The 26632-nt window shown below is 43.4% G+C and overlaps 1 protein-coding gene and 1 long non-coding RNA gene across 3 annotated transcripts in view; one reads left to right on the plus strand and one right to left on the minus strand.

Annotated features, from left to right (window-relative positions):
- The window catches only part of trpc7b (transient receptor potential cation channel, subfamily C, member 7b), a 46662-nt gene extending 30323 nt beyond the window's left edge, over positions 1-16339 (plus strand). Inside the window, exons 8-12 of one of the 2 annotated variants that reach the window (XM_034598403.1) lie at positions 9907-10102; positions 11228-11449; positions 13737-13817; positions 14894-14969; positions 15240-16339. In XM_034598403.1, the coding sequence (XP_034454294.1) occupies positions 9907-10102; positions 11228-11449; positions 13737-13817; positions 14894-14969; positions 15240-15379 (715 nt within the window). In that variant the 3' untranslated portion in view covers positions 15380-16339. The remainder of the gene's footprint in view (positions 1-9906; positions 10103-11227; positions 11450-13736; positions 13818-14893; positions 14970-15239) is intronic. The other variant, XM_034598404.1, reaches the window with a different exon arrangement.
- On the minus strand, positions 106-8989 carry LOC117769493. The gene is made up of 3 exons (XR_004615242.1): positions 7902-8989; positions 7782-7784; positions 106-116 (listed from the first exon to the last, which is right to left on the minus strand). It is a non-coding gene; the product is annotated as an uncharacterized LOC117769493 (long non-coding RNA).
- Positions 16340-26632: the final 10293 nt, after the last annotated feature.

A 26632-nucleotide genomic window follows, 5' to 3' on the forward strand; every position in this document is an offset into this window, starting at 1 on the left:
AGTTTTCCTGGCTGTTCACTGTGCCAGACTCTCTGCCCATCCATCTGTCTGCCTGCTCTTCTTATCTGGTAATGCACCTGCCTGTGCAACTTTCTGCACTTGGGTCTACATGTTCACTTGATAGGAGAGCGCTCCTCTATATCACCTACGTCAAGGAGGTTTTGTTTTCACCCCTGTCCATTTATTTGTTGGCCTTTTTGTTTGTCAACAACCCGCAACAACTACTGGATGGATTACCACAAAACTTGGTGAAAGGATGTGGTATGGGAGGAGGAAGCCATAAGATTTTGGTGCAGATCCAGATCTGGGTGTGGATCCAAGAATTTCTTCTTTACCTTCATTAATGCTGTGAGAAAGGGCTTTTTCAACATTCCTCATAGTATAATTGATGGATATTTATGAAAATTTGAATTAATATGAATTTAAATGTGCTTTCATTAAGGAGCCTTTTGGGCCTTGGCAGAAGTATATGCTCTGCTTAGTGACATTCTAGTTACATACAGTGTGTATCTAACCTTACCCTTCACTCTTTGTGCAATTACACTCTTGACTCTTTTCGATCAGTCGATGTTAGTGCAACCTCAGATGTTTGGTTAAATGAACCAGATGTCTGAACTCCATTAACCTCACATGTCCCTATAAACTATGAGCTATGAGTGGCCTGGGAGTGGTTTCTGAATTTATGACCTGCTAAACATTCACTGTACATAGAATCCCTGATGATAAAACGTGTGGGATTGGACTCTACCTTTGCTTGAACCTTTGTGCCGTGGTTACATACAGCAGCTTCTCTCCTGAGCTACAGCACAGCGCTACTGGCTGCGAGTTCTGCTTGGCTGCCCACATGGCGCCAGAGAACCAGGGAAACGTCATGAGCAGACAGACAGAGAGGGAGTTAACTGACAGAGAGGCAGATGGACAGGTGGAAACAGAGTCTAATGGAGTTAGAATGAGCAGTCGGAGAGAGCGTAGTGGCAAACCGGCATAATGAAGACTTCTCCAAAAGCAAAGAAAGGGTACAGAACAAGCCTCGGGCTCTGTAGATGTAACTGTCTTATCATTACCGTTACGGTTTTTCCATCACGAGAGTACGATCTAGCTCAGTGCATAGTCTCCTTATCACTTCTCCTCAACATCAAGGCTCATTCCAGAAATGGGCGTTTACACAGCTGCTTTACAAATGGAAACCACTTCTGCTCGTCTTAACAACCTCTGACTGCTCTTCTCGTTCGTCTGTGTCCCTTAATTTCAGCCTCTAAATGAGCCATTTCCTCTTACTTATTCAAATGGTGGGAGCTGCACAGTAATTTCAGCGTGACAGGAACTCCCTCGTTTGTGTTGTTGTCACTCTCACCACCAGGGGTCAGTGTGGCTTTAAATCTCAACCTCTCTGTAAAGTGGTTGACAGTACAAATGCTTTTATTTTTGTACTTGCAATGTTTTTGTTTCTGCAGATCCAATCAACTTATTTGTGTAATTTTGATTTGCATTTTTGTGTCTCTCTTTTGTGTCTGCACATTTTTTTTTTCTGTCTATGCTGTGCAGAAATGATGTATTTACTAAGGAATCATCTTTTGTGTCACCCAGCAGAGAACCTATTGCGTGATAAGCATGTGTGCGTGTGTGTGTGTGTGTGTGTGTGTGTGTGTGTGTGTGTGTGTGTCCGTGCACAGTTCCGTCTGTGTGTGTGTGGGCACACAGATCTGACAGGGCATGTTTGATGGAGGGCAGCAGTCAGGGCTGGTCTGATAGCTCTGATACAGCGAGATGAGGAGTGAGCCAGGTGGAGGTAGTAATGATATCCCAGGAGGGACCACTCAGGCTGGAGGACAGGGGGGGGGGGGGGGTATTGCCGGGGAAGAGAGGCTTAGGGTGCCACACACACACACACACACACATATGGACACACAAGCTAAAACTCACACACATAAATGCACAGCTGGATAGAGCTTAATAAACTCTCAGCAGCACACACAATCCCCAGAAGCGTGGCGGTTCAGATGACTATCTGAGTGACACACACAGCACATGTTCTTTGTTGAGTGCCCACGCAGTAATGTTCTCACATGTGCAAATACACTTAAGCAAAGGGGGACACACACACAAGGGGTAGGCACATACATACACGTTCAGACATTCACTCTCGCGCTGTTTGTTCTTGCTTATGATATAACAGGTGCTTAGGTGGGCAAACAAACATTTATACACAGATCAATTCACACACAGAGACGGGCTTATCGGGATTTTTGATTTGGACAGTGCTGCTGGAGCAGTGGACTCGTCTCTATGTTCGACTCAGCCATGCTTGACAACGCTGCACAAAGAGAGCGGCAGAGAGCGAGAGGACAGGGGAGGGAAAGGCAGAAAATGGGGATGAACATTTTTTGAACTAGTCAGAGGTCGAAGCCATGGGGCGGCAGAGCAAAGGAAAAAGACACAGCGGGTGTGTCGAGGACCTTGAAAATAGATTAAAACAATAACTGTATTGATGCTGAAGTAAATCATCGGAAACACAAGTGAATAAGTCCTGCACGATTAGGACAGCAAACGGCAGGGCAACGCGGGGAATAGCAGCAGGACGAAGGGAGAGGGAGGAGAAGAAAGCCACAGGGGGAGATACAGATGCAGATGAAGGTGTTTTTTTTTTGGGCTCGGTTGTTTGTTCAGGCAAATGTTGGAAACCAGCCAGGATGCATAGACAAAGGAGGGGAAAATGAGAGAGAGAGGATGAGAGAAGGTCAAGCAGACAGAAGCGCAGGTTCCGTACAGATTTAGACTTTAGACATTTATCAAATTCAAAAAGGTGAGAAAGAAAAGAACCTGTTTAGTATAAAGCAATTAATGACTACTGACTGTTACCTGTTCCCATAATTGCTATTCAAACACCATAATGAAGAGTTTTGTGCTACGTCAGTTAGAGTTAAGTTGCTTTGGCAACATGAACTTCTTTTCATAGCAGTGAAACAAGGCATGCATTTGAATAGAAAGACACAGAGTGCTGCAGACGGTGCGGGCAAGATAGGAGGCATATCAGATTAAAGCCAAGGACAAAGGCATATAACACGATGAGAGGGCAGGGATGCAGAGAGGGAAGAGTGGATAAAAGATGGCACATAGAAATGCTGAGGAGCTGAAGATGCAGGCAGGAAGGTAAAGTTAAAGCAGATCTGAGACAAAGTGTCAGGAGGAGGGGAAAAAAAGAAATACGTGAAAGGGTTCAGAGACACTCTACCATTACTGACAATAACTCCTTAATTCATTTGTCATTACTGCCCCCTTCATCTCTTTCAGACATTTGATTACGTATATATACATTGACACACTTCACCATTGTGTCACAAACTGTTTCTTCCAATCAATGTTGTAAATACTGTTATTTCATTGATTGTTCAGTTACACGCGGCATCTATTTCACTTCTGTCCGTCCGGGGGGGAGGGATCTCTCACATGTGGCTCTCTCTGAGGTTTCTACGTATTTCCCCCCCGTTAATAGGTTTGTTTTGGTAGTTTTTCCTGACTCTTGTTGAGGGTTCAGGACAGAGGATGTCGCACCTTGTTAGGCACCGTGAGACACATTGTGATTTGTGAATATGGGCTATACAAATAAAATTTGATTGATTAAATGTGATGGCGAGACGGGAATCCTGGTGAGACAGAGAGGGAGGCGGGGTGTGAAAGAAGGATAAGAAGAGGCTGAGAGCAAAAGAAATGGTTAGGACAGAGTCGGGACGAGCTTAAGAGAGAATTTATTCTCTCTGAAGGCAAGGCAGAGGTGTTGTGTTCAGCCTTTAGCAGTCAAGCACATCTGAATGTTCAAATGAGGGGAGGAAGAGACACGGTTACAATCAAGGCTCTACAGACGGAGAGGCGGGAGGGACGAAGAATAACCAAAAAAGAGTGCATTCATACAGTGTGACCTGTGGAGGCTTTCAAATGTCAACCTCCGCACCAATAGCTTTAGCTTGTGCCAATATTTAGAATTCCCCAATAAATGTTACTATTATCATGACAAATGATGCCAAGCATTCAATTTCCATCTTGGTGAGATGTAATCCCCCTGAAATAGCACTGAGACCATCATTACACACTTAGACTCTGCACTGAAATTGTTTCCTTTTTGTCGAGGTAAGAGGCTCCTGAGCAGGGATTCAGTTAGAGGAAGACAAAGCCAGGATTTCCACTCCAGTCAGCGAAACCCTAGTTTTAGTGGCTGAAAGATATAGCCTCCTGTTGCTAGGAGACTTCATCAGCGGTAACTAGTTAACAAATTTCACTTACCATTTAAAACCCTCCGCTGGGGGGAGGAGTTTGGACATCCGGGGGCAGTTGAGCTGCTCCTTCATGCCAAACGGGGCAGTTGAGAGGGTTCAGGCACCTAAAGAGGATGCCTCCTGGGTGCTTCCATTGGATGTTTACCAGGCACGCCCAACTGTGAAGAGACCCAGGGGTAAACCCGGAGCCAACTTCCCTGGCTGCCTCCGTGACCCAGACTCAGATAAGAGACTCAAACCACAAAAAAACACTACGAGTATCTCAGGATGAAAAAGAGGAGCTCCAAGAAGACGCCAACAAAAAAATGTTCCTTACATTTTCCTGTTGTTGTGAACACCTCTTACCCAGTTAATCTCCAGCTGCATTCTTCATATGTGAAGGGTAAATCCAGACCCAATTTTCTGGACTTTTTTCAGAGTTTATTTAAGAAACGGCTTATTTAATGATTTTCTAACACTTTTCTAGCAGTTTTAATTGTTTTGGTACAAGTATGAGTCTTATTATAGCCCCACGCACAGTTCCTCAACATGTGGAGAATCTAAAGCTTGTCTAGTTACGGTGCTAAGCTATAGCAAATGGTCAATAAAAAATCAAATAAATGGTGAATGGAATATATGAAGTGTCCATTTTGATTTCCCAGCTGTGTTTCTGGAGGAACCTACATGCGTATTATGAAAAGATGAAGTTGAACAGAGAGACAGAAAAACAGCCAGACCGCACAGGGGCAGGCAAATTAAAGTGAAGTTGATGTCTTGCCTGATTCACTATCAAAACACTCGTAATTGCAATTGCTGATCTTGTGGTGTTGTATTCCCCACTTAATAAGACTTCTCACAACTTGCCTGAAGACACACGGAAAACAGTCCCTATTTTTTTCAGTGCTCGCTTTCTGCTGCAATCTGTATCCCACTGTCAGACAGACACACACACACACTCATAGACAAGCATGATAACAAGACACAACAATTTTGGATAAGTCCTTTCGCTTTCTTTCACTTTTCTTGTCTCTCAATCTCAATCAATCTCAGTCATTACACACACACACACACACACACACACACACACACACACACACACACACACACACACACACACACAGACAGGAAGGCGGGCATCTCTTGGCACTTTTCATTCCGTCATTAAAAGCCAAGGTGGGCAAGACCCCTCCCTTGCTGTTGCTATGGTGACAGCTCCTGTAGCACGACAGATAGAAAGTTTAACTGAATTAAATATTTAAAGATGTTTCGTCTATGTTTTTATGTCTCTTTGAACAACCTGTCTGTCTCTGAGAATGTCTGTCTGTCTCGGGGGAGTGGAGAGAAGAGGAGGAAAAAGAAGAACAGAGAAGAGGTGATTGAGAACGAGAGATTTAATATCTCACTAATGACTGGAGGGCAGACGGAGACAGAGAGACAGAGCAGAGGGCTGGGTGCCGCCGCTCCACAAGTCTACATTTACATTTACATTTGGCCAATGTGAGAATATTGCTGCAGATTAAACAATGAGGAAAAATATATGAGAGGGGAAAATAATGGGAAAAAAGAAAAGTATAAATCAAATGAATAGCGTGAGTGACAAAAATAGCTAAAAGCTGCTGGGGTGAAAGATGGCGAGAGCATGAGAGAGGAAGGGAGAGTGATGCAGAGAGAGATATAAAAGCAATGGCAATGGGAAAATAATGAGAAAATGCGCGAGAGAGAGAAAACGAAGAAGAGGCCGAGATTATAGCGAAGACAGTGAAGGAGACAAACATGAAGCATGAAGCAGCGAGGACCGAGAGCATGTCTCTGGGGGGAGGAGGTTGACTTGGGCCTCTCGATGATTGGGTTTGGAGCGCTCCCGCGGAGCCAAAGTGACTCACCAGTCTCCAGCACGCACACAGACACACACCAGGCTGTATGTGGCGTGAGTGTGTGGCAGGGTGAGTAACAGAGCCAGTTCTCTACTGTCTGTGTCCTGCAGGGGTAAGTGTGTGTGTGTGTGTGTGCGCATGTGTGTGCAGCCATCATACTGCGAGCAGCCTATTGGGAGCTGCCACTCTTAATAACGGATAATAACACACTGTCCATCTCTGTCTCCAGATGCTCACTGTCCCTGCTGATTTGCTGCCTGTTGTCAATTCTGCAATGATGTAATAAAACACACACACACACACACACAAATGAAATAATCTCATTCTTAGGATGTTAGAAAATAATCCATTATCTGAGCATCTCCTCCATCTCAGTTACAAGGTATTGCATAATACAAACATGACCAGTACCTTAAATGAAATTAGCCCAAAAAAAGAAATTCAGGTTTATCAATACGGGGCTCTTAAAAGTTCTGTTTAGTTCTCTTCCTCCCTCAGAGTTATGTCACTCAGATGTCAGTGAATTAAATAAGCAGGAAAACAAGGTGAGCAAAACAAATGATAATGCGCAGCAGCACTGTCTGCCCATAAATCAACATTATCCAGTATGGCAGAATCCCCTTAACTCGCGTATACGTCTATCCTCATTCTATCTGTATCAGTGTGTTATGGATAGAAGTGAGGAGGAGTAATAGGACGGATGAAGAGTGTATATAAATAATCTGCCTTGTGGTGAGTGACTAATTTTAATTGTGTGTGTTTGTGTGCCTTTATCCCCGCGTGTGTGTCTGCTTTAATGGCACATTAATGTTGCCTGGAACAAAGCCCTTCATCTTTATCAACACGCATTGTGAGAACCTGAAAATCTAAAACGAGTGAGCATTTCACAAGGGTGGGAAGAGCAGCTGAAACTCAGAATAATTTCATTTCAGAGATAATTGGGATGTAACGTAATCAAGGCCAGATAATTCATCACTCAGATAATCAAGTTCTCTCTCTCTCTCTCTCTTTTTTAGTTCAGTTTCATATTTCAAAAAAAGCCACAGGGAAGCGTTTTCATCTTGAAAGAGAGCCTCCAGATAAGTGAAAGGACATTATTTAAAGAGAGACGGCTCAAAAATAACAGGTTCTCAAGGCAAGTCCACCAAAATCACCTTCCTCTGTGCTCCTGATTGCACGATAGGCATGTGGGTGGGTGTGATGTGAATAGGGAGCGAGGTGATATTGTTGAAAACGGCCTTCGGTTGGTACTAGTCTCGCAGTAATCGCTTGTCGGATGTCTCGACCGTCCGTCTCTGCCGCATGAGGAAGAAAACCATTTGCGAACTTCCATTAATGCTTATGAGTGTGTTTTTGTTCACACATGCCTCAAGTGCCGGATGTCACTGTGATGTCTCGGCACTTATGACAGTAACGTGCACGCCTCTGCTTCTGAGTTCCCCTCTCAGAGTAGTCATCAAGGAGCTCAATTGGGGGGGTGTCAACCTCTTCAAATGTCAATGTGATTAAAAATAGTTTTCTATGATTATATGTTCCTCCGGTCAGAAGCAGAGTAATGTTGCAGTTAGTCTTAGTATAAAACACTTAGACTCGGCTGGTTGAGTAAATCGTGTTCCGTGGTCCAAAGTGAGCTTTTCCCTGCGTAGTTTTTCTCGACAAACTACATTATTTATGTGATGATTTCCTGTTCTAGGCAATCGCCTTGTGTCTTGATGCAAACGTCAGAGGTCAGGGGCTGATGGGGATTAGGACAAGAGCAGTTGATTCGTGTGAAGACATAAATTAGCCACACTCAATGTTTATAATATGTTTTTAAGGATTTCGCTCTTGAAATGAGGCTCATCTGCTTTGTGTATGGATGCAGTTTGCTCAGATTTGATCAATAGTTTTCACCTACTTCAATCCGGGTCTGATGTTGCTAAAATTGCATTGTCGAGCGTTGCAGCGAAGTGTGTAACACCACTGTTCTGAGTGCTGCTCAATTCAAACCTATGAGAAAAAGGAATAGAAAAAACCTTAAATGTGAAATAATCAAATTTGTTCTAACTCTGGCAGAAAACTGTGAGTTCATGTCGGACGCCATCACTCATGCTAAGATGCTGATTGGGAAAATAAGATTTCCGGGCCTTGAGAGGGTAGAGTCCTGAAAAACTGATTTATGGAATAAAAAAATGCAAAAGCACCAGCCTGTTTCCGTTAGTACGTGCAGCTCATCATGCTAACATGGAAAAATCAATGCAAATGTTACGTCCATTCAGTTGTTTAAAGCTATAGATATACAGTCGGAAAGGTAATGACCATTAATCGTACTGTTCAGTGAAAGTTCAGAGATGAACAGGAAATAATTACTGCAAACACCCAACTAATAGGCAGCCTGATAAACAGAGTCATTAAAGAGAACTGTTTCTAGTTTGCAATAGAAATAACCGAAGACGTTCTATACGTTAAACATAATGTATAAAGAGGCAGTAATAGGGGGAAAGTAGTAGTTACAGAGTTTGATTGGTTAATTCCTAGCTGGTGTTAATAAGTGTTTGCTGGAAAGTGTTTTTTAAGATTTTCTTAGATGTTCTTTGAGACAGAAAACACACACAGTCAGTGTCACAGATTCAGTCTTGAGGTTAAAGACTGTGTTTTTCTTTTTTCCTGCAAAGGTTAAAGTTCTCGGGGGAGTCTGTGTTTTCATGTTTGTGAGAGAGAAGAGGAAAGAGCCTGTGCGCGCTTGTGTCTGTCTCCGTCTTTTCATCAATGTGAGAGTGTGTTGTTTTCCCTCTCCGTGTCTTCACCTAGCTCTCTGCGTACCAATGAAACCGCGTCCCCTTGAAATAAGTTAATTTGTAAGACGCCCACAGCTCGAGACCCCGGAGCCCACAGATCTGCTCTCCTCACAGCCGCCTTCCTCCTCCATCCCCTCCAGCGATCCAGCCGGGGCGGCTTCGTCTTCCCCCACCGAGCCCCTCCGCCGCCCCTCTGTCATCTCAAGCCCGTGCTCGCCACTCATGGAATATTTAAAGACAGACGTGTACCTGAATGTCAATGCTCACAGGTCTTGGAGCTTTGCGCTGTTTTACCTCGTCCCCTGTTCCTCTGTCTCAGCCCTCTGGTACACAAACACCCACTCTGGTCGGAGAATAATCCCTCAGGCTGGATGTATATTTGACTCTGAAACACGCAACACATTTTTTTATGGAAATTGAAATAATATCTAAATAGCAGAGGGCAAAGGCACAGGTAGCTCAAACACAAAAAACACCTTTCTGTACAACTTAAAAATTGCATTCAGAATTTATATTCAAGTTAAACTTAACGGCGTCAATTTGAGCAGCGTGAATTTTCAAATGTTCAGTGTGACAAGACAAAAAAAAAAAAGCATGGATGAAGTTATGTGGGAGGAAAAACTAACTTGGAGTGTTTCTCTATTAAGTGATTTTTCATAATCTGTTTTATTTAAAGTTTGATGCAGGTCAATTTTATTTATTTTAAGTTACGCAGAAGTCAGACAAGGTTTTAGTTGCATTTCTCTCTCTCTCTGTTTCTCTATGTGTGTCTGTGTGTTTATATGTGAGAGACGGAGAAATTCGATAACGTGTGTTCAAATTTGACATGACTCATCAGGCATTTCATCAGTGCCACCTCATAAACTCCACCACATGAAAAAGCATTTTGTGTGTGTGTCTGTGTTTTTGTGTGTGACTGAAAGAACAATTAGCTGCGGCTTTATGTGGTCATCCCTCGCTCTCTCTCTCTCTCTCTCTCTCTCTCTCTCTCTCTCTCCCTGAAAGCGTGGAGGAGAGTTTTAAGACGCTCTTCTGGTCGATCTTCGGGCTGTCGGAAGTGATCTCCGTGGTGCTCAAGTACGACCACAAGTTCATAGAGAACATCGGCTACGTGCTCTATGGAGTCTACAATGTCACCATGGTGGTCGTCCTCCTCAACATGCTCATCGCCATGATCAACAACTCTTACCAGGAGATAGAGGTACGCGGATCAGATATAAATCTGTCAACAATTCAGAGGGGATTATTTTTTGATCGCCTCTGGGCCAGCAGGGGAATTGGAGATTCAGCTGAAAACCCCATTGAGCTGTGAGGAATCAATACAGTGGCAACAAACAGAAACAAAGACTACAAAATTAAAGCTGCACATGACATCCGAAGTAGAAACATCGGTATAAGTATTTTCGAGCTGTTTGGAGAAAATCCAAACTGTGATGTGATTTTCTTTGCTCTTGTTTTATCACAATAGGATGAAAAAACGGAGCTCTGCTGAGAACTAGAGGACAGATAGGTGTTCATTTAAAGGAGCTGTGTGAAAGCAAACTCAGCACGTGGATTAGATTGTTTCTCCTACAGAGATGTTAAAAGTAGATTTTTTAAAATTCACTCAACATAGTTTGTTTCATAACAATCACATGTAATTATTAAAACCACCAATCGTTTGCCTAAATTTACAGCCGCTCTCATTAACTGATAATCTGCAAGGTAATGAGGTAACAGCAGTTCATTTTGATGGATTTGATCCAAAGTAGATTTTATAGTTTTCACTTTATTGTCTTAGAATTAAAACATGGAGTTAAACTGATAGTTTGCCACCCAGTACTAAAAGTAAGGAAGTCTAAGATTTAACCCTATTGTGTGTTTTTTTTTTTTTTAACTCCACTTGAAACTAGTGCTGCTTATTTCAAACACACCCTCTGTCTCTGTCTGTATCTGTGTTTCTGTCTGTATCGGTGTCTCTGTCTGTCTCTCTGTCTCTGTCTGTATCTGAGTCTCTGTATCTATATCTATAACTTTCTCTGTATGTTTCTCTATCTGTGTGTCTCTGTCTGTCTGTATCTCTGTCTGTCTATCTGTCTGTGCCTGTGTCTGTGTCTCTGTATCTATATCTATATCTATAATTTGCTCTGCATGTGTCTCTATCTGTGTCTCTGTCTGTGTGTCTCTGTCTGTCTATCTGTCTGCATCTGTCTCTATGTCTGTCTCTGTGTCTCTGTCTGTCTATGTCTGTGTCTCTGTATCTATATCGATATCTATAATTTTCTCTGTATGTGTCTCTACCTGTGTGTCTCTGTCTGTCTCTGTGTCTCTGTCTGTGTCTCTGCAGGAGGATGCCGATGTGGAGTGGAAGTTTGCCCGAGCCAAGTTGTGGCTCTCCTACTTTGACGAAGGACGCACTCTGCCTGCTCCCTTCAACCTGGTTCCCAGCCCGAAGTCCTTCTACTACCTGGTCCTCCGCATCAAGTCCGGCCTGATACGCCTGTGCAAGGCCAACGGACGTCGTCATAACAACGAGCTAGAGATGGGCAAGGTCAATTCAGAGGGAAAGGTCAGTGTCCGGAACTTACTCATCCCTAATCTCAAGTAACTGTATTTTCTCCATTTTCTACACATTATCCTGTGACAAGTAACAAGTGTTGGGCCACACATTATTTCTGACTTTATATTGATGTTTTATTTTATGTATCATGATGGATAGTTAATTACTACTGCTACTTTATTTTCCTCCTGTTCATATTATACTCAGGAAAACAGTGTTGTAAAGTGACACAAAAAGTCAATGCAAAATGTACAATAACAAGTTTGTTCAATTCCCCTCAAGTTTTTCTCTGCAGCGGTTGACATATAATTACTTGTGTACTGCCACTGTTGCTCTTTCCTTTCTGCTGTTCCTGTTTTGCCAGCTATTATATTTGTTTACCGCGTGGCTCCGGTAAACGAATTGTTGAAAATGCTCTCGAACTGCATCAAAAAGCTCTGAAGCCGACTTGTTTATATGAGTATATCACACTGTTTAGAGCACGATGGTCAATTACTGCACTGTCAGCATGTGTGCATTTTGGTCAGAGGGCCTTCTGGGTTAGGACCCAGGAAACGAAATACATGCTATTCCCAATGCAAGACTGGAATGCAACTTCAGCTTTTTTTTCTTTTTCACACTTCCTCCCTCTCAAGGACTGTCCATCTAAATAAAACCACTGTAATGCAAAGCGTGAAGAAAATCGCAGGGGCCATTGAATACAGAATCAATCTTTGTGCTGGCCTTGTCCGCAGTCATTCGCTCTGTCCGATTCCGCTGCTTAAACGGCTCACCTCAGCGCCTCGGCTAAGCTATTAGTCGGGCCATCGGATCCGCCTGCTTCTGCTCAAATGCCCGGGCAGGTTGTGGAGGGGGACAGGATGGGTTACACCCTGTTGCTCCTGTGAGCACGTTCAGTTCTCTGACAGTTGAGTCGCAGAGCCGAGCAGGTGCGGCGAGCGATCAATGCGTAAGCTCACATTCACCCAGCGTTGAGAATGTCAAGCGAGATTCTGAAATGACGGGATGCTCTTTGTGAGTCAGTAACTTTATGTTTTTTTTTTATGTGGGATATCCACCATTCAAAACAAGTGATGCTCTAAGTTAAAGCTAATTGTGTTTAAGTAAGAAAACCAAGTGAATGGTTGGTTGAATATCAGTTTTAATGACTGGATTGTGTCTATTTCAGAGGAACTAACTGAACCTCTGGTGATTCATGTTTAACATTTAACATTCATATTTGGATTTAATACAATTTTGACATGCAGTTCACATGTTTGTTCAGTTGAATATTTCCTCTCTGTGCTCAGGGCCTTTGGCGAATAAGCTTATCATTTTTTAACTGTAGTAAGGACGATTTAATTTCTTGCCAAAAACCAGATCAAATGAATTTGTGGTGAAATGGAGGCAGCAGAGGACTTCAAAGCAGGTTATTGATAGAGACTATAGATCACAGAGTACACAGCAAAGAGATTTACGCTTCGTCTGTGGGGCTTTGGAAAACCTCTGCACAAAAGATGCTGGTGACGCGTGGGTTCAGTAGAGACGGCCTGTTTCCAAAACCCAAACTTGGATTTGCCAAGTTATTATTTACAAACTCTAACAGACATCTTTCAGACAAAAAGAACAAACCGTCCTTTGCTCTTCATGATCAGAACCACAGTCATCGCTCTACACCCCGCCTGCATCTATCAGGCCCACACTGCAGTCGACTACCGTGGCTACCCACAGTTTAATCTCAGACGATAGCCGATGGGCTCTGAGATGGCCCACATTGCTGCCTGGTGTCAAGCAGATGTGCTCCTCCCAGTGTCATGAAGCTCAAACAGTAGCTACCATCTGGTTGTGGAGATCGTTGAAGCTGTGTATAGGCAATGTGAATTAGCCTCTCCACAGGAAAATCATTTGTCACTGCAGTTAATTTTTATTTCATCTAAAAGTTCCTAAAAAAAAAAGGAAACTGTGATTGTATAACTCGTTCTTTCAGAGAGAGGAGTTTGTCTGCAATTTGAAAAACTGAGGCATTTTATGGAACTGTTGCGCTTAGTGCTGTTCTAGTTGAAATCAGTTTTTGTCTCTACAGCTCTGAATGGACACACAAGCTGCAAAGCAAGGTCATGGAAGTGGGAGGCAACTAGAAGTCAGTTAATAAAAGATTCACTCTGGTCAAGTGATGTCAACTCTCTTTGAAGACACCATAATGCACCAGATGCAAACACTGATACAAAACTTTTTTCTAACGACCTCATCACTCGCACATCACTTGGCCCTGAAATGTGACGTTAACACTGTCGTCTGTATCTTGCTGTTTCATCAGGATGAGCTCTATAGGCCTTATCCCCGACCGGGAGAAGAGTTCATGCCCCGGAAATCCAGACAACAGCCGACCAGACATCAGGTAAGACAGAGAGCAAAGAAGAGGAGGAGGAGGAGGAAAGGTGAAACTCAGTAAAGATGGAGGATCTCCGAAAATGGAGGAGTGAAGAAGGTAAAGGAAGAAAGATATAAGAGGAACCCAGAGGTTGAGGAGTATAGAAGAGAAGAAAGAGGAAATTAGGCGGACAGAGGTGGTGGCTGAGGGGTGATAAGGGTTGACAGGAAGACACAATGATGGGTGGAAGGGTTAAAGGGAGAGTGGTAGGAAAGAGGTAAGGAAGAAGGAGACATGCGGGATGATAAGCCAGAAACAACGGAGATGAAAGTTTCGATGAAAGGGCATCGGATGAGAGGAAGCTGGGATCGAACGAGTGATAGTGAGCGAAAGAGGAAGAGGAGGACTGACAAAAAGAGAGCAAGAGAGCAGGAGAGTAAGACTGAAAATGTCTCTAATGAGCTGTTTGAGGTGAGATCGAAGACCAGCACTTGGTATATGAGCTAAAGTTAAGTATTGCACGGTGCAGAAAGATGCTCTACTCTTTAGTCTGCCCTTCACCTTTACCCTCAGGGAAATCTAATTTCCTTCACTGGTCTGCTGCACCTTTCTCACAACACTCCCAGTGTGTGGGTGGGTGTGTTTTATCCGGCACAGAAATAGCATCACAAGAGCACACACACACACACACACACACACACACACACACACACCCACACACCCACACACCCACACACACCCACACACACAGCATGCATTGAGATGTCACTTGATAAGACATTGTATGTGTGCTGTATGTGGGGTGACAGCTATCGACCCAGTTCCAGAGTGCCTACATGCAGGGATTGACTTCCTGCGCCATGAAAGTGGCTGCAGGACATTCCCACTGGCCGCAAAATCAATACGCAACATTTCGCACAGCATCGCAGAGACAAGGCGCTGTGTTCTACCACTTGTCTGCACGTGCATATAAGCACACGCACACAAAGGTGCACAGGGTTAAAAAAAAAAAAAAAATCTAATTAGGCTGCTTTTGTTTATTGGATGAATACACCCTGTGTTGTCGTCCCTCTATTTAATCGTATTTCCTCTTCTCCTCGCAGATGATCATGAAGCGTCTGATTAAGCGCTACGTGCTGAAGGCGCAAGTAGACAGAGAGAGCGACGAAGTCAATGAAGGTAAAAAAAATACCCTCGTTACCAAGGCCCGCTCTCATTGTGTCATTATTTGCTCAGGGTATGTGTGTGTGCGAGATTGTATGAGACAGACATGAGGGTTAATGCAAGGCCACATGCTGTGTATGGTTGTGTTGTACAGTATGTCCTGTTTGTAGCGTCTACTCTTGCTTTAGATTAATGACATTGTAGATAAGTGCTCGATTTGCTAAAATGTCTGCGTTTTCCTGGCACTCACGTGTTCTGATTGGCCGTGTGCGACTTGCTTTGTAGGTGAGTTGAAGGAGATCAAGCAAGACATCTCCAGCCTCCGCTACGAGCTCCTGGAGGAGAAGTCTGAGGCCGCCGGAGAGCTGGCTCTGCTCATCCAGCAACTTGGGGACAAGTTTGGCAAGAACACCATGAGACACTGACAGGACTCGCGGGAAGGAGAAGAGACGGACAGAGGGAAGAAGATGTGAAAGAGGGTGGAAGCAGGGTGAGGACGGGTAGTTTTAAGGCCTTGATAGTGGAAGAGGGAGAGAAAAGAAAGAGGAAGGGAGGAATGTAGGGAGGGAAAATTGCTTACATAAGGCAAAAAGAAAATGTTTTGTATATGCAATGACCAATTAGGGAAGAATTTAAAAAAGAAGATAGCTGCGACTGCAAGTGAGCATGAGGTCATTGGGTCAGAGGTGAAGTGTGTGTGTGTGTGGGGGGGGGGAGGGGGTGTTGACAGTTGAATTCTAATTAAAGGCAGAGACTTCAGGGAGTGAGAGAGGGGAGGAGGACAGAGGCTCTCGGTCACAGACTTGGTGGGAGACGAAGGATGAGGAGTGCACCAGTGCCGTGAGATGCACGAGGCTCCACGGGGCAGCAAACTGAAGCAGTGCAGCGATGATGGGCCCCCACATGTGCTGCCAGCTCGGAGAAGGGAGGATAATAGACGGGGAGGTCAGGAGGGGGAGGAGGGGCAGAGAAGATAGATATCTGAAAGAAAAAAAATGCCACCGTTATTCACAACGGAAAGGTTGGCTTTGCTTCTGCGTCCTCACTCTGTCAGGACAAGCATCGATTCCTGTCCAGATACGGAGCGTCCCCTTTACGCACCAGGCTCTATCTAATTAATGCATCTCAGTCCACAACGCACAACCTGCGATCAGGGGTCCGAGGAATTCAGGAGCAAGCGGGAAAACACTGTAGGATTTATACACTTAGTCCTTAGTTGTTAAAGAAATATTTCATTAAAAAGCTTATCATCTTAAGCTTTACTGTAAATCTGAGAAATGTTCATGCCCACATAGCACACAGCGTGTTGTATTTTTAATCATAAGCCGTTCAGACAATGCGGTCTGGACTTGCAGGGTTTGCCTTTCACATACGAACAACGCAGAATCAGAAAAGTCTCTGGAGCGTTAAGGAGAAGAGTGGCGTCTGCAATGCAGGGGGAACGACGCGACATTGAAAATCTGCCATGGAGTTTTGTTTACAGCACATTGACACACCGGCGTCGACCCGTCATCACCAAAATCTCTCAAATCTCGTCGTCTTTCCCAGTTGACATCTTCATTGGTCTCTTCTTCGTGTACGACTCCTCTTTTTAAATCCTGAGATATTTGTATCGCTTTGGTTTTGGTCAGTTTTGTGTCATCAGTGAGCCCCCTCGCTTGCAATGAACCCTCTCGATAGTCTCCTGCTGTTTTCTCACATTGGCTCAGCCTCATTCGGACATTATTCTCCTGAGATCGTCCGGAGCCTCTGTTGGTAACTTCAGGAGATTAACTGGAGTTCAGTGCATGTCTGAAAGCAAGGAATCTTATGCTTGTAGAGTTTTAAATAAGCAAAGTGACAATAACATTACTCCAGACAGCAGCGTTTTTTTAGTGATTAAAAACACAATATATCTCTGTTTCTTTGTTGAAACGTTACGTCCCATGCATCTTTAATCGGCTTTAAACCAACAGAAGTGTTCAAACGTGGCTCGGGTAAGTGATGTGGACATTCTCCTCCTCGCTGCGCCTTTACAGCACAAAGTGTCTCTCCGTGTCTCGTTCGCTAAAATAGCAACCGAAAGCGACGTGTCCTCGAGGAGCTGTGTGTTCAGCTGTAACATGCAGGAGGGCAGTGCTTCTGAGAATCACACGACGGCAGCACAGCTCTCCAGTCTGATTGCCTTAGGACAAGCAGACATTTGAGAGATGAGGAAAATCATGGAGATGCAGAGATATGCGATGTTTGTTTTGCAATCATGTGGCTGTAACACACTGGGACTCTACTGCAGAAGCTGTGTGGAGCAATTATGTGGTCTTTTTGTTTACGTCTGAGACTCATTTGACAAACTGCTGCAACAGCAAACTTGAGTAAATTAACTTTTAAATGAAAATGCAATTTGACAAACTGCTAATCCTGCCCACCATAAATGAGATATTTTTATTGTGCAGTTGGAAAACTGTATCTGCAGCAAACAGGATGCGGATATTGATAAAAAATAAACACAGAAACGTGGTTGCTGAAGATCATGGCGGCCTGTGGGATCCGCCACAGCATCTGTCCTTCATGTATCCGCAGTGGAGGTTTGGGTTTTGACAACAAATTAACCATTAATCATTGATTTAAACCGTAACTCGAATCTCTCAAATTTGAGAATGAGATAATCTGTCAGATTATGTTCATATTTCTAGGTAAAGTGTCTAAAGTGACACTTTCTTACTCCAACACTGGTCTGCGTATGTTCCTGTGTTGTCACTTGAAACCTCAAGACATTTTAGTATTTCATTCCATTTTATTGAATTCCATTTTTTTGATTTATTAGATTAATGGATTTCACAGTCCCTGCAAGATTTCTCCTGCAATTCAGATAATTAGCAATCATCCCTTAATCCCTCCCATCCCTTTTAAAACTTAAAATATTTTTTTTTTTAAATGTCATGCTCAAACTTCACAATGTTATTATTCTGTTATTGTGAGGATGCTATTAAAAGTCATTAGTCTCGCGGGGGAGGATCAGCAGGGGCCTACTGCACCTAATAACACATTTAGAGGGCTGTTATTGTTATACATCATTTGTTTTGTTGGGAAATGAAACAAAATGAAATCTTGTTCCTCTTATCATCATTATGCATAAACTTCAACTCGGAAGACTGAGTGAGATGAGTTCCTGCCACGACAGAAATATCACAAACGAACCCTGACAGTGATTTCTTAAAGCTTCTTATAGGTTAAAAGCTTCAACTCACTCGTAGCCATGAAGACTTCTTTACACCATCAAAGCTGAGCGCTACTTTTTAATCAAAAAGCTTTTAGAGACATGAATTTAGTTTCAGGTACAGTTTTCATTTAAATAAGCAGTCAATGGATTGAACTTGTGTCTATATTTATTTTTACCGTGTGTGTCAGAGAGTGAAAGAGCAGCTACCTATTTTCTGTGCGCACAACCAGACTATACTGAGACTCCCAGAGACGGTTTTTAAATGATTCCCACTGCCAGGAAGACCAATTATCAAGAAATACTGTATTTTTAACTTGTACGCGAGAAATGTTGATTAAAGCAAAATCTTTTACTGTATATTGTCATATTTTTGATCCTTGAATTAAAGAGACTGAGCTCTAAACTGGTCGACTACTCCTGTTTTTGTGTGCTTGTGCTGATGGTTGGAGTTCAGTGTACACACTCGGAACAAAGGGCTCGTGAAGCAAACATTTGAGCAGCTGGGAGCAACTGTGCAAAATGTACACACACACACACAATGCACATTTCATTTTATCTAAACAATCCACACAGTGCCGTGTTTATTTTATCGTCTAGCAGGAGAAACCTAATGTTTTATTTATAGCCTGTTAGAGGTTCACTTTTTTGTTCTTTTACCTCAGCTGAGGAGTCTGTAATTTCATGTGCGTTTGTTTGTGTGTTAGTTTGCAGCATTACAAAAACCTTCTCGACAGATTAGCATGAAACTTGGTGGAAGGATGTGGTGTGGGTCAGGGAAGAGCCCATTAGGTTTGGGTGCGAATCCGGATCAGGGGGCAGATCCAGGAATATAATTTTGTCTTTCTTCCATATTGTGAGATACTTTTTTATTTTGATTTCCCAGAGAAATCAATTTATAAATCAAAATCAATTTTGTCACAGATTTCCCAGGGAATATTTCATGGATCTAGATGGAAAATAAAAATCTGTCTCATTTAGGGAAATGATGTGAGTAAGATTTGGTGCAGCTTGGATGGATTGAAGGAGACTGTTGGTGCTTGAGTAGAGTTATGTGTGCTCCACTGAGTGTTACTCCAATATGCAGCTTTGCACAACTGCATAAACTCACAACCAAAATGCAGTAACATGAACGAAACACTTTTAATACACACAATACATAAAACAATACAATTACTCTAGAATGTTCAATCTGACGTGGAGTATTTTATTTATTAAAATTTCGAATATTTTTTTAAGAAATTGCACTTTTAGCTCAACACTTAAACAATTAATTGTGTTTCTGTTTCGTGGATGTTTTTCAGCTCATGTCCGAATCCTGTTTTTTAATTGACCTAAATCAAAATCCCTCCCTGATTAATAAGAGTTGTATGAAAGTCACTCTTGGCACATTGTCCTAACAACATCAGCAGGTATCATAACAAAATGCATTAGCCCAGTTTATTTAATGTCTCAGCAGGATTTGTAGGCCCAAAACAATAACTGCTCCTGCAGTCTAAACAAATATTACGTCCCCCAACTCTCTCTAACATTCCACCACTGCTCATGTGATAACGCAGCAAAGCCACACTGCTACTTATTTACTGTTACATTTCGCTAATCCAGATTCAACTGATCGTTGAAGATGCTCTTAAAGACCCACAGATCCCTCCTTGACTGAGGCATTGTGTTTCCAGCGTGTGTGCAGCCGAGTCATTCACCGGAGTGTGTTCACCTCACCATCACACTTGGTGTGTCAGTGACATCCTGGAGGCTGCCCTCCAGAGCAGCTCAGTAAACAGTCCACACATCTGGACATACAGTGCGTCCAGATGTTTACCAGAGCTCAGTTTACGCCACACCATTCATTCACAGTTCTCACTGAGGCTTCTCTGCATTTTCTCCGCCTGTCACCGACAGACTTCCTTTTATTGTCTCATCCGTCATCACACGAAGCCAACGAAACACGTTAGGTGTCACTGAAATTTACCTTACATGGTCAGCTCTTAGTCGAGGGGTCCACACATTGGGGGTCTTTGCTTTCAGTGCAAGTTTGTTTCTGGGAGAAGGAAAGACATATTTTTGTGAAAAACGTTTGCCATCTACAGGGTTTTGCATTTTTAGGCATTTTAACCTCCAGTAGGCAACTTTAAACACCGATGCAGGGCTGAAGATATAGCTGATGAACCAAAACTGTTTCTAAATTTCTTGACAGAACTATAACTGCATGAGGACTAACAGACACACGTTGCAGCCATCTTTATTAACAGGTATGAGGGGATAATCCCACTAATCGCAACCTAAGTTCCAAGATGGTGTGTCTGTTTCTGGATCGAAGCAGCTTTAATCATGCAGGAAAAACTCCGCTACAACCACAATTACAGGCTTGGTTACACTCAGGGGAGCCTCTTTTACCCATCATGTTGTGAGTTTGCTTTCTAACCTTTGTCATATCCTCTTTCTGTTTCCTCCGCTCTTCCTCTCCCCCCCCCCCCTGTCCTTTCACTCACTGTTGCACTATATATGCAGACCAATAACGCAGAAATGCCATAACATTGTCTCAAAACAGAGCACTTAATTCAACCCATGAAACGTTGTGTACAGAGCGCGCACACACACTCGCACATGCACACACACATGAACAGCGGCCGAGACCCATGCTGGCCAATCACCATAGCAACAATGTCAGTCCAAGGGATATGTGGTTTTGAAAGTGCACAGGAAATTCTATTATCTGATTTCCTCCTGTGCTGTGCCTCAGACTTTTCATGAGTTCTGACCTTTAGGGTGTTACTCAATAACGGCGTGTGTGTGTGTGTGTGTGTGTGTGTGTGTGTGTGTGTGTGTGTGTGTGTGTGTGTGTGTGTGTCATATATGTTTGCATCTTGTCTTGCTTTTAGCATGAGATAACATTTTAGGGAAGCGTCTGTTCATGCTCGATTGTGAATGAATTGTAAGTTGACATTCGCCCTTGTGCATGCAAGGAACACCTTGAAGTCTCGTTTTTATGTGTGTGACTTTGTGTTTGTGCATGAGTGTGTGCGTGTGTGTGTGTGTGTGTGTGTGTGTGTGTGTGTGTAAAACTGCCCCCCGCCTCTCTCTGGTGTAATTTGTCCCAGAGGCCCAAGGCGAGGATGTGTTTCCATCCCTCCCTCCTTCCCTTTCCCCCTTCTTTTCTCCTCCTCTTCATCCTCCCTCGCTTTCACTCTCCATCCCTCTCGCCTCCTCCATCTATCTCTCTCTGTTTCTGTCTCTCCCGGCGAGGCAGTGAGCGATGTGACCTCCTGCCTCTGAGAGACAGAGATTCCAGGGATTTGGAGGAGAGATTAGAGTCTCCAACGTTCCTCCCGCCTACTGCCCGGAAGCCCCTGAGGAGACCAACTTCAGCAGCATGAGCATGTTAAAAAAAAACGCTTTCTTGCTTGTATAAACATATGTATATGTATATATACACATAGCAGCTTACCCTTCCTTGTATATTATTGGGAGCTCGAATTCACACGTGGGTGGGCTCCCTTTTTGGCCGAACATTGACACACACTTCACATACTCAGGCGTCAATACTCACACATATGCAGGCCCGCTCACACACCAGATTGTGACGTAGCTACTCACAATTAAACTTTCATGTACACAAACAAACAAACAAACAAACAAACAAATGAAGGCATTAAAAACACAGAAAGGCTTAAGCTCAAAAGTCGCTCTGTGGCTCTCACTTCAGCATGTGCTCGCTCGCAGACGATTGCGTGTCAGTCATCGTTTTTGCACGCAAGCTCACAGACGCAGACCCCATCATTCAGCCCCCCCCCCCTTAAGCCATCTGAGTCTCTGCTCTCAGTATCTCATTAGAACAAAGCCCCCCGGAGAGGACCTCATCAAGACAAACCTCTAAAACAAACCAAAGCACGATTGCAGAGGATAAAGCTGTCACCATCACACAATCACAGCCATTTATCACCAAAGATACAACCTTTATTACCATCATAAGAATATCATCCGACCTGCTCTAAGTAATTTTTTTTAATTCAATGACGTGAAAATCATAAATCTATAGGTCTGAGACTTGTTTTACGAGTCGACATCATCGGCGAAACGCCAATATCTCATTTCTGGAGCAGTCAGAGGGCTGATGGAGTAGTGGAGGAAGGGGGATATCAGGGGGCTATATCAGAACAAAAGACATGTTGAGTGTTTACCAATTCTTCTGAGCCGCGGCGCTCTGATTCCAGATGGATAGAGGGACCCGTGTGACGACTCCCCGACAAGCCCTCCAGTCACGGCCAGTCCCTGAAGAGTGTGTGTGTGTGTGTGTGTGTGTGCTAAGGAAAGAGAGTGGAAAGCAGCCACTCAGAGCACTCATCGAGGACACCGGCACGTGCACCCAAAATAAATGTGTCGGACGTGCATCTGTCTCACGGGATCAATTTTACACCCACAAATCCTCCTCGTTGTCATCACGACCGTCACGACTTCCATAGCAGACGTCGCAGGATGGTTTCCGTTCGCCCGGTTTGAGGTTCAGGACTTGCAGTCATTGACCTGCTGTTTAACCTAATCCAATTAAACTTACCTGAATTCTCCTGTGAATACGCCTGCCTGATTTGGCCCAACTCAGCCCAACTCCTGCTCCGACCGTGAGAGGAAGTCTCTTTTCATGTGCCTCCATGGAAAGATGTGTTTTCTTCAATGTTTATTCTGCCTTTGAATTCTCCTGCCATGTGGGATGCCTTGCAGTTTCTTCAAAACCTGCCACCACTCACTTCCATCTGGCACTTCAATAAATAAATCATCCGATATCAGTAACTCCTTTCTGTACGACCGCTATGACAACATGAAAAGTTACAGGTTTTCGAGAGTTATACTTTCAGTCTTACCGACTCTGACTGAGAGCCATTGATCCTCATGTCATGCGCTGAGACATGAGGCAACATCTTCACACTATAACTAACATTGTAACAGATATTCAACAATACGTCTGGAAAACAACCTCCGAGTTTCATAGAAAACTTGCAAAAACAACAAGGATTTACTCCAGAAGTCAGAATATAGGGCTGTAAAACTCCTCCAAAACCCCAGAATATATGTGCAAGTGCAGAGAATCACAGCAGAGATACTTTTTTACGCCTCCACACCAGTGACATCCGGTGGCCAGAAGCAGTGTGTTGTTTCGGTTGTCCGTTCGACCCGTTCTTGTGGACACGCTATCTCAAGAACACCTTGAGGGAATTTCTTCAAATTTGGTACAATGGTTCAGTTGCCTTGTGACTTCAATATCTCCAGAACATCTCCAGGGAATAATTTCCAATTTGTTACAAACATTCAGTTGGACTCATGGATGAACTGATCAAATTTTTGCAGTTGAAGGTCAAAGGTCAAGGTCATAGTGCCATCACGTTCTTGTCAATGTGATATATCAGGAACACCCACACGAATTTCATTAAATCTAGTACAAACATTCACTTGGACTCAAGGATGAATATATTACAATTTGGAGGTTAAAGGTCAAGGTCACCTGGACCTTATAAACCCCGTTTTTGCTTTGTTTTCGAAAAAGAAGCCTTGAGAAAATTCTGTCAAATTTGGCACAAATGTTCATTTCAGACTCACAGATAAACTGATTAGATTTAGGTGGTCAAACTTACAGTCAGGGTTAGGGGTTAGGGCTAGGGTTAGGTGGGCTAACAAACCATGTTTTTGGCCTCTTTAACGTGATATGTCGAGTCTGTTTTCAGGGAATTAAAAATTTTGTCCAGTTGTCACTCAAAGATGAACTGATTAGATGTCCTTGTCAAAGGTCACGGTGTCCTCAGATAAGCCAGACTAAAGAATTTATGAAGACTGAAACTGCACTGGTTTATGGAGGCATACAATAACGAGGCAGTAATATTAGTTTATAACTTTTAATCTGTATATGATCATCATACAACCATCCCCATTGTCCTCCCCTTGTGAGTCCCTCTCGCAGTATCCCTGAGAACAGTGAATAATGCTTTACAGAAACTGCTCCAACATTTCCTGGATGTGAACATTCCCCCATTCACCGTGTGTGTGAGTATGAAAGGAGAATGACTGAGGCATGGAGAGGAAGTCATGTTTATAATAATCCAAGCACTGCTGCTCGTAATATACAGCTACATTTCCCCTCAGTATATTTATGTGCGTACAACATAGTTTCCCTTTTATGGGCTAGCCATAGCTGTTGTACCTCCATCTGTCTTCTGACTCACGTTGGCTTTCTTTCCCTTTGTTCTGCTCTGTCTTTGGGTCTGTTTTTTATTTTGTCTTGTTTACTTCCACCTCCTCTCACTCACTAATTCACCCTTTTGTTTTCCTTTTGTTTCTCCGTCTTTTAAAAGAGAATTCTGCTACACAGCATCTCTTTTATTCTCTGTCACGTTCAGTTTGTTTCTTTTACCTCTTCTTGCATTGTTGTTCTTTTCATGTTTTTGACTCTTCGTCTTTCTGGCTCTGGATTTGTCTGTCTCCGTGATTTGAAACAACATTATATTGACTTGCATTGATTTTCTGGAGACTTACTCAAAACATACGACATTTGCTACATGCCTAACCCTAACCCTAACCCTAACCTAAACCTTAACCTTAACCTAACACCTACTTTAACCTAAACCCAAACCTAAACCTAACTGTAACCTAACCCTCACTTTGACTTAACCTTCACCTAACCTAAACCTCAAAACCTCAAAACCTTAACCTAAACCTAAACCTTAAACATGTCTAAACCTATGACGTGACTGTGTAAACAGATTTAGTTCCCCAAAACATGAGTAATACCTGGATCACACACACACACACACACACACACACACACACACACACGATCTGTTTAGTTTCCCTTTTCTTCTCCCCTGCTCCTCAGGTGAGTCCCTGCTCTATCACATGGCCACTGAACCAGGGACCCTCCCCACACTCAGACAAGCACCCATTTACCGGGGGGGGGGGGCTCCCTCCCTCTTCCAAAACCCGCTCCACTGATCCTGAACACAAACGTCACAAAATTATTCACATCTGAGATGCAGATGGAAAAAAGAGACAGTGAAGCTGGCAGAGCCTCGGCATCTCTGCTCTTCTCTCGTTGTTTGTTTACTCTTCTCAAGATCACACTGTGAAACACATTGGTGGCTGATACAGGCTGAGTGTGCTGTGTTTGTCATAGAGCTGAGAGGCCACTTGACCTGCACTCACATCCGGGCCTATACACTCCAGTGTATAAGCTACATCGTAAAGATAGAAGGCGTGTTAAGGACACACTGCAACAGAACATAATAATACAAAATAATATTGATTAAAAAAGATTGTCAAATTTCTGAAAAAATTGAAGTTTATGTATGTATTTATGTAATATTGCAATTAAATTAATGTACCGTTTCCGTGACTTTGGGAAAGATTTGTTATTTTTCTATCCATTTTCTCATGACAACATTCCAAGATTCCACATTCCAAAATATGTGTTATTGTTTGTGTTACTTGTTTGTTTTGGAGGCTGCAGCGGCTCCTGCTCATTTCAAGCATCTTTTTTTCTTTTTCTCCAAGAAAGTCAACGCCTGTCCCTTTATGCCTCCCTGAGATGAGAGGCAGCATTTGGTGCTCTGGCGAGATAATCAAGTGACTAATTGTAGAGCGTCTTATTTCTGCCAAAGGGGGCGTTTGATGCGCTGGCAGGAAGAAAATCCTGTTTTGCCAGCTGATTTTTTCCACAAAGGTTAAAAAGGAGATGGCGAGGAGAAAATGTAGCCAATTACAGAAGATGCGAGAGGGAGACATTTTTGTGTCACATGTTTTGTTTGTTAAAGGTTTTTTGTTGGAAATCAGTCAGTCAGAGAACGTAACTGTATTGACATCGGAGATAATGGCGCCCCGGCTGCTTGTGTTGCTATTAGTGATCATATTGTCTGTGTTATGTGGCTCTGTGTGTCTCCTCTCCGTATTTCTCTATTGTGTGTGTGTGTGTGTGTGTGTGTGTGTGTGTGTGTGTGTGTGTGTGTGTGTGTGTGTGTGTGTGTGTGTGTGTGTGTGTGTGTGAATGGCTGCTTGCGATTTCTACATGTCAGATGGCTCCTGTGTTTGTGTGCGCACATGCTTGAGTGTGCCCATCCAGGCTCTCATAATCTGTCTCTTTCTGTCTTTTAGTCTAGAGAGTCTGTCTGTACGCATCACTGTTGTCTGATGCCGTATGTGTGTGTGTGTGTGTGTGTGTGTGTGTGTGTGTGTGTGTGTGTGTGTGTGCTTGCCTTGGATGTTTACTGTTGCTTGGTGAGGACCAGTTTGAGTTATAGACCTTGTGGAGTGGCGACATTTTGGGAAAGTGAAGCTTTTTGGTCAGTCCTTGCAAAACGTTAAAAAGGCTGTGAACCAGGTTAGCATTCGTTAAGCATTGAAAAGCAGGAATAGATCAACTCCACACTCTGTGATTATGGGTGGCTGTTGGGTTCCTGCCTGTGCGGCGAGTACAGCTCCGCTGCACAGAGCAGCTCCGGCTGAG

This window comes from Hippoglossus hippoglossus, chromosome 10 (genome assembly GCF_009819705.1).
Source record: "Hippoglossus hippoglossus isolate fHipHip1 chromosome 10, fHipHip1.pri, whole genome shotgun sequence".
In the NCBI taxonomy this organism is placed as follows: Eukaryota; Metazoa; Chordata; class Actinopteri; order Pleuronectiformes; family Pleuronectidae; genus Hippoglossus; species Hippoglossus hippoglossus.